General features: G+C 48.8%; 1 protein-coding gene across 1 annotated transcript in view; it reads left to right on the plus strand.

Annotated features, from left to right (window-relative positions):
• The first annotated feature begins 1,218 nt into the window (after positions 1-1,218).
• LOC138642417 (uncharacterized) overlaps positions 1,219-13,605 on the plus strand; it is a 134,516-nt gene continuing 122,129 nt past the window's right edge. Inside the window, exons 1-3 of the mRNA XM_069730563.1 lie at positions 1,219-1,357; positions 1,974-2,069; positions 7,208-7,289. Coding sequence (XP_069586664.1) covers positions 7,230-7,289 — 60 coding nt within the window. The 5' untranslated portion in view covers positions 1,219-1,357; positions 1,974-2,069; positions 7,208-7,229. The remainder of the gene's footprint in view (positions 1,358-1,973; positions 2,070-7,207; positions 7,290-13,605) is intronic.

A 13,605-nucleotide genomic window follows, 5' to 3' on the forward strand; every position in this document is an offset into this window, starting at 1 on the left:
TCGGAGGACTGGGGGGGGGGAATCTGTGGCGGTGGGGCTGACCAGTGTTTCCAGCCATGGCCGATGATATTGCAGCATCGACCATGGCTGGATTGTAATATTTCACCAGTTTTTATAGGTGAAATATTACAAATCGCTCCGATTGGCAGTTTCACTTTCAACAGGCAATCAGAGCGATCGTAGCCATGGGGGGGGGGGGGGGGGTGAAGCCATCCCCCCTGGGCTAAACTACCACTCCCCCTGTCCCTGCAGATCAGGTGAAATTGGAGTTAACCCTTTCACCCGATCTGCAGGGACGCGATCATTCTGTGACAGCATATGCGTCACAGGTCGGATTGGCACTGACTTTCATGACGCATACGCTGTGTCACAGGTTGGGAAGGGGTTAAAGGGACTCTGTCACCTGAATTTGGAGGGAACAATTTTCAGCCATAGGGGTGGGGTTTTCTGGTGTTTGATTCACCGTTTCCTTACCCGCTGGCTGCAATATTGGATTGAAGTTCATTCTCTGTCCTCTGTAGTACATGCCTGCACAAGGCAATAACTTCAATCCAATATTGCAGCCAGCGGGTAAGGAAAGGGTGAATCAAACACCCGAAAACCCCGCCCCTATGGCTGAAAATTGTTCCCTCCAAATTCAGGTGACAGAGTCCCTTTAAAGGCATCACTTAACATTGCAGAGAACAGCACACTGAACAGGGTTGGAGCAAGCACACAGCCTTGTTTTATGCCGTTACTGGGAAAGCCTCAGATACGTCTCCATCGTTCAGCGCAATATACTACGTGGACATACATATTCTAAACTACCCGATGCCTTAGAATCAGGCCACCAACTAGTATATATAGATATATATATGAACATGTACACAATATAAACAAACACCTAGTTCGTTCCTAGCCTTGTATTATCACTTCTGCCTGTGCCTCCTCCCTGCAGAGCCCCCATTCTGTCATGAGGTGTCTGAATTGGGGGTCTCTGAGGAGCTCCTAGAGTCGCCTCCATTGCAGACATGTCCGTGAGCGCCCCACAGTGGCGGTGCTGGATGCAGGCCGCCACAGGAGCAACTGCACAGTGCACTCAGACGAGAAGGGAGGAATGAATTGGAGTACGCCTTCGTGACGTCACGACATGCATGTCTCTCACGTGACCTCCCGGAAGTACGCTCAGCCGTGCGACAGTCATGTGATTGGTTGATCTACGGCGTTTACTGTGGCGGCCATTTTCTTAGAGATCAATTGCCTTCACACGTTGGGACTCGGTTTCTGGGCTCAGGCAGAATGGTGGCGAGTTCAGCGGAAGTCTCTGTATCACACCGAGCATTGTAAGCGCGCGTTCTCGGAGCGGTGGCTGGTGTCGGTGAGTTGCTCAGCTTTTGTGTGTATGAGGCCTGTGAGAGAAGTGAGGCGCCCTGGAGCCCTAGTGTTCGGGCTTCTTACCGCTGGCCAGGCCTCTGTGGGAGAGCGGCCTCTGTGGGAGAGCGGCCTCTGTGGGAGAGCGGCCTCTGTGGGAGAGCGGCCTCTGTGCGAGAGCGGCCTCTGTGGGAGAGCGGCCTCTGTGCGAGAGCGGCCTCTGTGGGAGAGCGGCCTCTGTGGGAGAGCGGCCTCTGTGGGAGAGCGGCCTCTGTGGGAGAGCGGCCTCTGTGGGAGAGCGGCCTCTGTGGGAGAGCGGCCTCTGTGGGAGAGCGGCCTCTGTGGGAGAGCGGCCTCTGTGTAGAGCGGCCTCTGTGCGCTGCCATTACTACAGCACTGACCCCAGTGTTCTGCCTCACGTACAGCACAATGGTCGCTAATGTGACCGGGAATGGCAGTTGATAGGATTTTAAATTTCTGACTCTTAGTTATTTTGGTACTGATGGTTTTTTTGTTTGTGTGCTGAATAAATCTTGTGAATCTTGTAAACACTGATAACGCTTTAATTCTCGGTGGATGCGGTGTGAGGCCATGTTTTTATTGCTCCCGTCTTCTCGCTATAGATCCCCCCCAGGTCGGCCCCATCCTTACTGTGACTGGTGTGGTCCCTGGTGGCAGCGCTGACCTGCAGTTCCGAAGGATTCCTCCCCAGGCCTGTGGTAAGCAGATTGATCTATGATCAAGGCCAAAATGTGTCCTCTGAAGCCAGAGCGGAGCAGCACATACTTCTTATTGTTAATAATCTCCTATTCTATTGTCTTGTAAACTTTACTTAAGGTTATAATTATTGTTCTGGTACAACTGGGCAGTCCTAGAGATTCGTCTCTTGGGTCATGTACTTCTTTGTCTCATCAGTGACACAAGACAGTATATGGGTGGCCTTGAGCAGCACTTAGAGGACATGTCGTCAGATCAGTTTAAATCCACCGTATGGTTCTAAAGATATGGGTCTTTTTATTTGGGGCTATTTTTATGATCTTTACCAAGGAGGTGATGCTCACAGTGTAATAATGCATTACAGCCTAAGGATACCCGGAGAATCCTGTCTGCCACACCCCTTTAGAAAGACCCTAAAAAATCACTAAATTAAAAGGCCCATATCTAGGAAACCAAAAGGCAGATTTAAAAAGAAAAATGCAGAAGACTCAGAAGCAGCAGAAATAAAATAGGTAAACTAATGACAGGTCCTTTTTAACCACTTGGGGTATGTTTCCATGATCTTTAAACACTGCAGGTTGGAAACTGCATACATCCGCAGAGGCCAGATGTTACAGCATAGTGGATGAGATTTCAAGAAATCCCATGTCCACTGAGCGTTCACTGACACCCGCAGCATCCCTGCAGAGATGGACATGTGGCACGTCTTTCCAGACTGCAGCATGTCTATTTATCTGGTGGAGATGTGAGTCTACGCAAGATAAATTTCACCCATCCAATGTGATTCCGCACGGTTCAATGAACACATGTGGATTCACCTGCGTTCAAAGGCCGGCTGCGCTTTGGAAGGAGCGGACATGTGCTGCTTCCAAAGCGCTGCCTAATACTGAACGTGTGGACATACCCTAACTCAGGGGTCCCCAACTCCAGTCCTCAAGGCCCACCAACATGTCATGTTTTCAGGATTTCCTTAGTCTTGCCCAGGTAACAATTGCATCACCTGTGCAATGCAAAGGAAATCCTGAAAACATGACCGGTTGGTGGGCCTTGAGGACTGGAGTTGGGGACCCCTGTCCTAACTGACATGAAGTACTGGTATGTCATGTCTGCCTCCACCCCCGGCTGTTAACCTGTTAAATCCCTCTGTCAATCTCTGACTGCGGTCATTAATAGATGACCGGGGGGCTGCCTGTCATTACGATGGCTGCCATTCTTAGGAGATCGTCATTTTAGCTGTATATAGCAGTGCTCTTGCACTGCTATATATATCACAAGCATTCAGATGATCGCAGCTTTAAGTCCCTGAAGGGAACTAATAAAGTTAAAGAAAAAAAAAGTTTTTAAAAATATGAAAAAAACAACATAAGTTCAAATCACGCCCCTTTTGCCCAATTAAAAATAAAATAAAAAAATACACATATTTGGTATTGCTTCGGTCATAAAAGTCCGATATATCAAAATATAAAATAAACTAGATGGTGGCCCGAGTCTAACGCATCGGGTATTCTAGAACAGAGGTCCCCAACCGCCGGTCCGCGGACCAGGACCGGGCCGTTGAGGTTTTTCAGCCGGTCCGCGGCGCCGCTGACAGCTAGCTTCGCGGCCCTGCGCCTGGTCAGAGCACGCTCTGTGACAGCTCGCAGCTCCCGGCAGAGAACATTATGCAGGACGAGGGGGCAGCCCTCCTGCGCAGCATGGTGTGTTCCTGATGGGGTGGGGCGGCAGGCTCTCCTCACTGACACGCCCAGTGGCGTATCTAGGGGGGGGGCAGCCGGGGCATTTGCCCCGGGTGCAGCCGGCAGGGAGGGGCGCAGTCGGGCCGCCTCATTCGGCGGTCCGCAGTGTCTCCCCCCAGCGGCTGCATTCTGCCGTCCCCGGTCAAGGAGTCAGCTGTTCTCTGTGCCGACTGTCAAGCTGACAGCCGGCACAGAGAAGCTGCAGAGCGCCGGATCCCAATGTGTGCAGAGGTGGAGGGGAGCCCCTGCAGGGTGGCTGTGGCAGGCAGGGAGAAATCCGTGCAGCTCCGCTGCCCAGCGATCTGTCTTCCTGCTTCCTCTCACACAGACGCGCCGCTGGATGACGTCATCATTCAGCGGCCTGCTGTGTCAGAGGAAGGCAATGAGATGCTGTGGTAGAGTGCGAGGAGAGGTGAGAGGGGTGTGTGAATGTGTGTGTGTGAATGTGTGTGTGTGTGAATGTGTGTGTGTGTGAATGTGTGTGTGTGAGAATGTGAATGTGTGTGTGTGAGAGTGTGTGTGTGTGAGAGTGTGTGTGTGTGAGAGTGTGTGTGTGTGAGAGTGTGTGTGTGTGAATGTGTGTGTGTGTGTGAATGTGTGTGTGAGAATGTGTGTGTGAGAATGTGTGTGTGAGAATGTGTGTGTGTGAATATGTGAATCAAATTCTCATTATAAATGTCATAATTACATGATAAGTATGCACTAAGCTCCACCCCTCCATAACTCCACCCCCATATGACCAGAGCCCCACCCCTGCCCCACCCCCACCCCACCGGGCCATGGAAAACTGGTCTTGCTTAAAGCCGGTCCCTGGGGCAAAAAAGGTTGGGGACCTCTGTTCTAGAATATGTATGTAGTTTATTTATGACATTTTCAGAATAATGCAATTTATACACAGGATTCGGCCGGCCGCGACCAATCAGCGAAGCGTGGTTCAAATTCCGCGCCAATTCGCGGCCGGACTGCGGCTGTCGCTGATTGTTCGTGGCCCGCCGGGCGTGACCAATCAGTGAAGCCAGGCCCGGCTCCAGGTTTTTTAGGGCCCCGGACGAAAGAGTCTCAGTGGTCCCCCCTCTTTAACACATTCCACAATTCATGATGCACAGATACAGTAGAGAAATATAGCACAGCCCACGTAGCATGTAGCACAGCCCACGTAGCATGTAGCACAGCCCACGTAGCATGTAGCACAGCCCACGTAGCATGTAGCACAGCCCACGTAGCATGTAGCACAGCCCACGTAGCATGTAGCACAGCCCACGTAGCATGTAGCACAGCCCACGTAGCATGTAGCACAGCCCACGTAGCATGTAGCACAGCCCACGTAGCATGTAGCACAGCCCACGTAGCATGTAGCACAGCCCACGTAGCATGTAGCACAGCCCACGTAGCATGTAGCACAGCCCACGTAGCATGTAGCACAGCCCACGCAGCTACATCATCATCTCGCGAAACCGCAATGCATGTCCCGGAGCATCGCAAGGAGCGGGAAAGGTGCCGGACGGTGAGTATATAATGATTTTTTATTATTATTTTTAACATTAGATGTTTTTACTATTGATGCTGCATAGGCAGCATCAGTAGTAAAAAGTTGGTCACACAGGGTTAATAGCGTTAGCGGACTGCGTTACACTGTGGCATAACGCGGTGTAACGCAGCCATTAACCCTGTGTGAGCGCTGACTGGAGGGGGCACTGACAGAGAGTAGGAAGGGGTGAATTTTCGGCCGGACTGTGCGAGTCGCTGGTAAACTGTGTAACGAGCCAGACTGTGGAGTCTGTGTCCATTTTGGTGGCATCGGAATTGGAGTCGATATAAAATGGACTGACTCCTAAAATATATAATAAATTGGGTTCAGTAGTTCAGTGCAGGATGTGCTGTACACGTTTCCATAAGAATTTGGAGAAGTAATGAAATGTCCTATAAATGTCTGTTTTGTTCCTGATCTAATGATCTGGGCTTTCAGTGGAGATGAATCTGTGCTGCACTTTATGTACATGCTCAGTAGTGAGGCAGTGCTGGAAGTAGGGTGTCAGGGAAATTGAGGAGTCAGTCAGAATTGGTTTGCATTACATACTTCACAGCCCTGGTAATGAGAAATAAAATCGATGCGCCAGAATTGCTTTTTTTTTTGGCCGCCACAATAAAATGCAATAAGAGGCGACTAAAGCGCCTTATCTGCACCAAAATGGTATCAGCCCCATATCCTGAAAATATATATGAAAAGTGAGAACGTTATGGCCAGGCCTGGAAATTTGTTCACGAATTTCCAATTTTTTTTCCACCATTTTAAATTAAATAAAAACAAAGAACTATGCATGTTTGGTATTGGCGTACTCGTACTGACCTGGGGAAGCATATTGCCAGGTCAGTTTAGCAGCATAGTGAACAAGATCATTTTGGTGGCGGTCCAACACTTGGCACCCCCATTGATCAGCCGTTGTAAGCTTTGGCAGCAGCCGGATGTGAACGCATTGAACGGAGCTGGGTGCTGTGGGCCATCTTCTGTTCAAGAGACATTGTGCTGCTATTCAGTGTACATTGCAGCTCTGCTCCAGGTGTTTACATCCGACTACCGCCAGGGCTAACATCTGATAACAGCCGGTCAGTGGGAGCGCTGGGGATGACTTGAAATGATCTGATATTAGTGATCTAAGGATAGTTCATCGATATCTGGGGACCGGACCCTTTCATTAGTATTTTGTGGCCAGACCCCTGCTGAATTACTGAGGCTCCTAGTCGTGGCTTAGCGTTGGCCACTCTGCTGTCACTGTCTATTATCATGGGTGGGAAATAATGGCACAGCCAATCATACTGACTGGGCTGCTTGTGTCACCTGTAGCCTACTTGGGTTGATACTCACTGTTTCGATAGAGACCCCGGCGCTCAGCTTAAGTTTGTGTGATGCACTCAAATTTATTTGTGGTACCAACAAACGTTTCGGTCATTAAGACCTTCATCAGTGCACGCCACTATCCACACAGACAAGCGGTGGACACCATGTTTATATACGTGTACTGTCTCCTACTAAGAAGCACGGATCTCCCTGTATGCGACCTGATGGCCATGAAAAAACTGATGACGTGGTACCGGACTTACCACAAACTTCCACTAATCACTCTATTACGCCAGTACGTAACTGATGAAGGTCTTTATGACCGAAGCGTTTGTTGGTACCGCAAATAAATTTGAGTGCATCACGCAAACTTAAGTTGAGTTCCGGGTTCTCTTTATATGTATGGTGTGGGAGCCTTCCCCTGCACCCTCATGTTTTGTCTCGTTACTCACTGTTTAGACATTTATGACATAAAAATCCTAAATCTAAAATTTTATGTGGAAAAACCTGTATAGGGAGAAGAGGCACCTGCAGACAAAGATGTTAATATTCTTTTCCATTGTTTTAGATACTGCTTGCTAAATAGAACCATGTATCGACCAGAAAAATATTATACAAGAGGAAGAAGTAGTTATAGACGTTTTGCTTATGTAAGTATTGTAATTTTTTACTTTTCGACATCGTTGTCAGATATTTTGTATATTCTAATAATGTTGCAGAAAATACTCTAAATTATACTACCATCTGCATCTTACAGATTAAATTCACTAAAGGGAACCTGCAGATATGGGGTTAATCTTCAGGTTAATAGCGTTATCAATCTTCCTGGCTCCTGCATGTAGCCGAACACTGCCCAGGAGAAACTGAACTTTATTCCCCCCACAGCATTCCGGATCACAGGGTCTTTTGCCCTCTCTCTGGTTGAGTCACCGCTCTGAGAATACACTGCGCCCCCAGCCGTGACTGACATTGGCTCTGCATTGGGGCCGGCTGTCAGTTCGTGCCGGGGCCGCCTTTACTGAACCCGCCACATGACAGAAACTGAATGATACCGGGGAGAGTAAAGTTAATTTTTCGACCGCAGCGTTTGACTAAGTGCGGGCGCCGGGCAGGTTAGTAACGCTATTAACCCTATTCTGCAGGCAAATAGCGTTTTGTTTCTGGTGACAGGTTCCCTTTAAATTACTTTGAAAAACAACTACAGTGACATGTTACTAAAGTTGCATTCGTACATCCGTGTGAAATGTCTGAGTGATGTCCACATTTTTTTTTTTTTTTTTACTGAACGGCACTTGGACCCATAGTGTCTCAAATCCATTCACACATCCATGAAAATCATGGATCCGAGCATGAGGTCTGTAAAACTTGGAACTTGTTCCATTCTGATCCGATTTTGAGGATGAGACTAGAACATTACTCAGTCCGATAAAAAACAATCAGGTAGCACACCCACATTCACACAGATGTGATAATGCACCTTAACCCCTTAGTGACCAGCTCAAATATTGTCACTTTGTGTGGCAATAACTGAAATGTTTAAACATATCACATTGATTTTGAGATTATTTTTTTCGTGACACATTATATTTTATGGTAAATTTAGGTTGATATGTATTGCATTTATTAACCCTTTTCTGCCATTGCACTGAATAGCACGCGGCACGCTGACATGTGCTCGCAATAGGCGCGGGTGGAACTGCAATCCACCTGCGCCTATTAACTAGTTAAGTGCTGCTGTCAAGGGGCGTGGCCTGAATGTCCATGTGAGCGGACATGCGGCAGAGCGCTCCCTCTGCTGATATTATTGAAATCCTGATAAACTACTGCTGAGCGGTGTTTTGCGGTGCTTACCGGCTTCTGGAGAGTCCCAGGAGCGCGGCGGTGTACAGCGGCAGCCCCGGGGTCGGTAATTATGACCAGGAGGAGGCAAAAGGACGCCGGAGCCGGCGATGCAGGGACCGGCCAAGATGGCACCGACGCCAGGGAGAAGGCAGATAAGGAGAACGCGGCATGTCAGAAACGCATGGCGGTGGCGGCAAAGCTCCAGCAGTTTGCTAGAGTGGAGGCCGCAGAGGAGGAAGCCGGAGCTGACACCGATGAGGAGGAGGAGAGCCCAGCAGAAGAGCAAGAGGTACAGCAGGGGAGCGGGGATAGCAGCATGGCGATGGTAGTAGGGAGATCTGAAGACATGGTGCCAGGAGCAGAGCCCACACTCAGATGTTTTCGCGCTGGTGTCCTCATGCAAACAGTCCCTGACCCAGCAGATACAGGAGGTCAAGGGTGACACAGCCCAGATAAATGCAGCCCTGCAGAAGATTGACAAACGTGTGGGGGTTGTAGAGGAGAGAGTGAGCACTGCGGAAGATCATATAGTGCAGCTGCAAAAAGCGGAGAAGAAGTTTGCTCAAGCAATATCGGAGCTAGCTGCAAAAAATGAGGATCTGGAGAATAGGTCCAGAAGAAATAACATACAGTAATAACAGTGGGTATCCCGGAAAAAACTGAGGGGAGGAATCCCACTGAGTATATTGAAAGCTGGCTGTTGGAGACCTTTGGTGACGCAGCACTGACAAAAGTATTTGCGGTAGATAGAGCCCACAGGGTCCCGCCGAAACCACCTGTCCCTGGAGCGAATCCCCGTACCATGCTTGCCAAAATTCTAAATTACAGAGACAGAGACATTATCCTGAGGAAGGCTAGAGATATGACGGATTTGACAATTGGAGGTCAAAGAATTGCTATTTATCCCCACTACTCCGCCCTAGTCCAGAAACAACGGATGATGTTCACGGGTATCAAGCGACGGCTGAGGGAACTGGGAGTGCAATACTCCATGATGTTTCCGGCACGACTAAGGGTACCGTCACACAGTGAAATTTTGATCGCTACAACGGTACGATCCGTAACGCTCCAGCGTCGTAACAATATCGCTCCAGCGTCGTAGACTGCTGTCACACTTTGCAATGTACGACGCTGGAGCGATAATTTCATGACGTATGTGCGATGTAGAAGCCGTTGGTTACTATGCGCACATCGTATACGATATGTTACACCATGCGATCATGCCGCCACAGCGGGACACTAGACGAAAGAAAGTTTCAAACGATCTGCTACGACGTACGATTCTCAGCGGGGTTCCTGATCGCAGGAGCGTGTCAGACATTGCGATATCGCTCGAACGTCACGGATATATCGCTCGAACGTCACGAATCGTGCCGTCGTAGCGATCAAAATTTCACTGTGTGACGGTACCCTAAGAGTGGTCGCGTTTGATAAGATTCATTTTTTTGCAGACGCCGGAGGACACTGCCCAGTGGATTGATCTAAATGCTAAAAGGCTTAAAGGAAAAGGAGATTGAAAATATGGGGTGGTCTGGACGGGGGACATTTCACTGTCAAAGGAATAGAGATTGGTGACTGACAGTATATTGGTTATGGGGATGTGAAGGTTTGAGGGTGGAGCTGGGCATTACTCAGTAAATGGCCTGGGAGTGCTGAAATGGCGGCTGGTTACGGGGGTGGAAGGGTTGGTGGCGTTCTAAAAGTTTTAGTTTCCTTGCATTTGCAATGTAATACAAGTTGGAATATTTTATTCTTTTAAGAATTGCACCGAATTTTGTTATAAACGGTAGCGGGTGGCAGATGGAGAAGGTTATGTTAACAAGAGTGTTCGCAATGGGCGATGGTGCCCCACTCTTGATAAGAGGCAGAATGTATAGTATTGGGGGGGATAGACGGGAGGGGGGGTTTGGGTAGGGGGGGTGAGGGAAGCTAGACAGCTCAGGACCGGGAGTAATGACATAACTAAAGATGATGAGTCACATAATAGGGGGCCGCTTTAAGATACTGAGTTGGAATGTGAGAGGTCTGGCGGATAAGTCTAGGCGAGCGGCGAGTTTGCAGTATGCAAGGGATCAACGGGCTTCTATGATATGTCTGCTGGAGACGCACTTGGTACGGGAGAAGGTGGACGTACTAAATAGACGATGGATTCAGAAGGGGTATCATTCTACCTTTTCGACATTCTCAAGGGGTGTGTCAGTATTGGTGCCGGTGGGAGTGCAGTATGAAGAGGTGAAGGTATGTGTGGATGTGGATGGTCAGTATGTGGTGATACAGTGTATATTATATGGAGTGAGGATATGTGTTGTGGCAATGTATATTCCACCTCCATATTCAAGCAGGAAGATTAGAGAGGTGTTGGAGAGGGTGGAACGATGGGGACCGCTACCACTATTAATTATTGGGGACTTGAATAATATTTGCGATGATTTTTGGGATAAATATAAGAACACCCAGAACAGGTCGGGGGGTGCACACTACAACATTTGGTACCTATGTTCGTGAAATAGGTATGATTGACCTATGGAGAGTTAGACATGTTGGGGAGAGAGGGTATTCGTGTTATTCACCGGCTCATGCTACGTTGTCCAGAATTGACATGGCGCTGGGTAATCGTCTGTTAGACACATTGGTGGGGGAGGTGCGTTATCTGCCGAGGGCCCTTTCGGATCACAGTCCAATTGAGGTGGAGTTTAAATTGTTGGGGACACAGGCCGCAAACAGAGAATGGAAGATCCATCCTAACTGGTTACATAATATTGACTTGGAATGTATAGGAAAGGACGTGGCGGAATTCTTTGTTGTAAATGATGGGAGTACAGATGCTCTAACTGTTTGGGATGCAGTGAAGGCGTACCTGAGAGGGCTACTATTTAGAGATATTAGTAGGTGTAAGCGGAAAACGAGAGAGGCAGAGAGGGTGGCGGTGGATGAGTTGAGGGCTGCAGAAGACGAGATGATAGTATTGGGAACTTCCGAGGCTGGGAAAAGGTTGAGAACAGCGCAAACTCATATGGAGAAGATTCTGCTGGGAAAAGCTGAAAGGAAGCGGGAGTTTCAAAGGGTGACTTATTTTCAGGAGGGAGAAACAGTGGGACACATGCTATCGGTGGTGGCCTCTGCTCAGTGAAGTACCTCATATGTCCACTCGTTGGCATCTGTTGGTGGAAGCAGGATATCTGAAACATCTGAGATTATAAAGGTTTTCGTGGACTTCTATGCAGACTTATATTCCTCCAGGGTTGATGGGTCAGCCGGAGATACAGAGACTTTCTTGGAGAGTCTGGGGCTGCCGAAATTGAGTGAGGTGGATAGGGTGAGCTTGGAAGCCCCTATCACGGAGGAGGAACTGAGTCGGGCGCTGAAGTCCATGGCCAATGGGAAGGCGCCTGGAGTTGATGGGTTGCCAGCCGAGATTTATAAAAGCTTGGGGGAGGTGTTGATTCCCAGATTAAAGTTGGTACTGGAGGAAGCTAGGTGTCAGGGTGCCTCCCAGCATCTATGAGGGAGGCCATTATAGTGGTTATTCCGAAGGAGGATAAGGATTTGGGGAAACCTGAGTCATATCGCCCAATCTCTCTGTTAACCATCGATGTCAAGCTTTTGGCCAGGGTGTTAGCTTTCCGTCTTGTCTAGTGTCATTACTAACCTTGTGCATCCGGATCAGTCTGGCTTTATGCCTGATAGATCTACAGCGGTTAATCTGCGGAGGCTGTATATGAATCTGCAGCTGAAGTCTGACAACTGTGGCCAGAGGGTTATTGCGTCCTTGGATGCCCATAAGGCGTTTGACAGTGTGGAGTGGGGATATCTCTGGCAGGTGTTGAAGTGTATGGGTATTGGACCGCAGTTTGTGTCTTGGATTCAACTGCTATATTCATTGCCGACGGCTAGAATCAGAGTAAACGGGGAACTTTCTCAGCCTATAAAGTTGGCTAGAGGCACGAGACAGGGATGTCCACTTTCACCTCTTCTGTTTGCTCTGGCTGTGGAGCCCCTGGCCGCCAAGATTCGACAGTCTGATGGGGTCCCTGGGTTTAGATATGGGAGTGTTGAGGAAAAGATAGCGTTGTATGCGGACGACATTTTGCTATTCCTGGCTGACCCGGATGACTCCTTGAGAGGGGCCATCGAGATCATTGAGATATTTGGTTCCTTGTCGGGGCTGAAGATAAATTGGGATAAATCGGTCCTGTTTAAGGTAGATGGTGTGGGAGAGAGTGGGAGTGAGCCATTGGGAGAGGGGCGGCTTAAGGTGGCATCCCATTTTAAATACCTTGGAAAATGGATCTCGGTGCCAGTTGCGGAGTTTTTATATAGGAATTTGACTCCTCTCATGGGTGTGCTTAAGGCAAAAGAGGATGCGTGGAATAAGTTACACTTATCGGTGGTAGGTAGGGTTAATCTTATTAAAATGGTGCTGATGCCCAAAATACTTTACGTCCTTCATAACGCGCCAGTTTGGATCCCACGGGGGAAATTTCGTCAGATTAATGCTCTTTTTAGAAGCTTGATATGGGGGCGGCAATACCCACGTATTAGCCTGGAGACGCTTCAGCGACCCAAGGAAGATGGGGGTTTGGCTTTGCCCAACCCTGAGTTATACTTTCTTGCAGCCCAAAGTCAGCATTTGAAGGGCTGGGCGCGGGAGGCGTCCTCCAGTGCGGTACAACACTTGATGGAGGGGGTGACAAACTGACGCCCGACGGTGCAGTGTTTGGAGGACGGCTCTTTAGGAGTTTTGGGGAAATTGTATCCAACTGTGTTTCTGATACGTAAGTTATGGATCAGATTGCGGCAGATTCGGGGGGTTACGGGTTTGACTAAATTCACACCGATATGGTTTAATAATAATTTAGTGGAGTTTGCGGCTCTGGGGGTGCTGACAGAGTGGCAGGCTAAGGGAATCTGTTATGTTAGTCAGATAATTCAACGAGTGTTAAAATCCTTTTCCCAGCTACAGGGGGAGTTTGGACTGAGACTTTCTGGGGAGTATCAATATGCTCAGATGAGGCACGCTTTTGGAGCTTAAAACAGGGGCGATGGCATTAGGATCCAAGAAGACATAGTTTTGGAATATGTGTGTGGTGATGGGACTACAAGGGGAGTCATTTCCACCCTGTA

This window comes from Ranitomeya imitator, chromosome 6 (assembly GCF_032444005.1).
Source record: "Ranitomeya imitator isolate aRanImi1 chromosome 6, aRanImi1.pri, whole genome shotgun sequence".
Classification (NCBI taxonomy): Eukaryota; Metazoa; Chordata; class Amphibia; order Anura; family Dendrobatidae; genus Ranitomeya; species Ranitomeya imitator.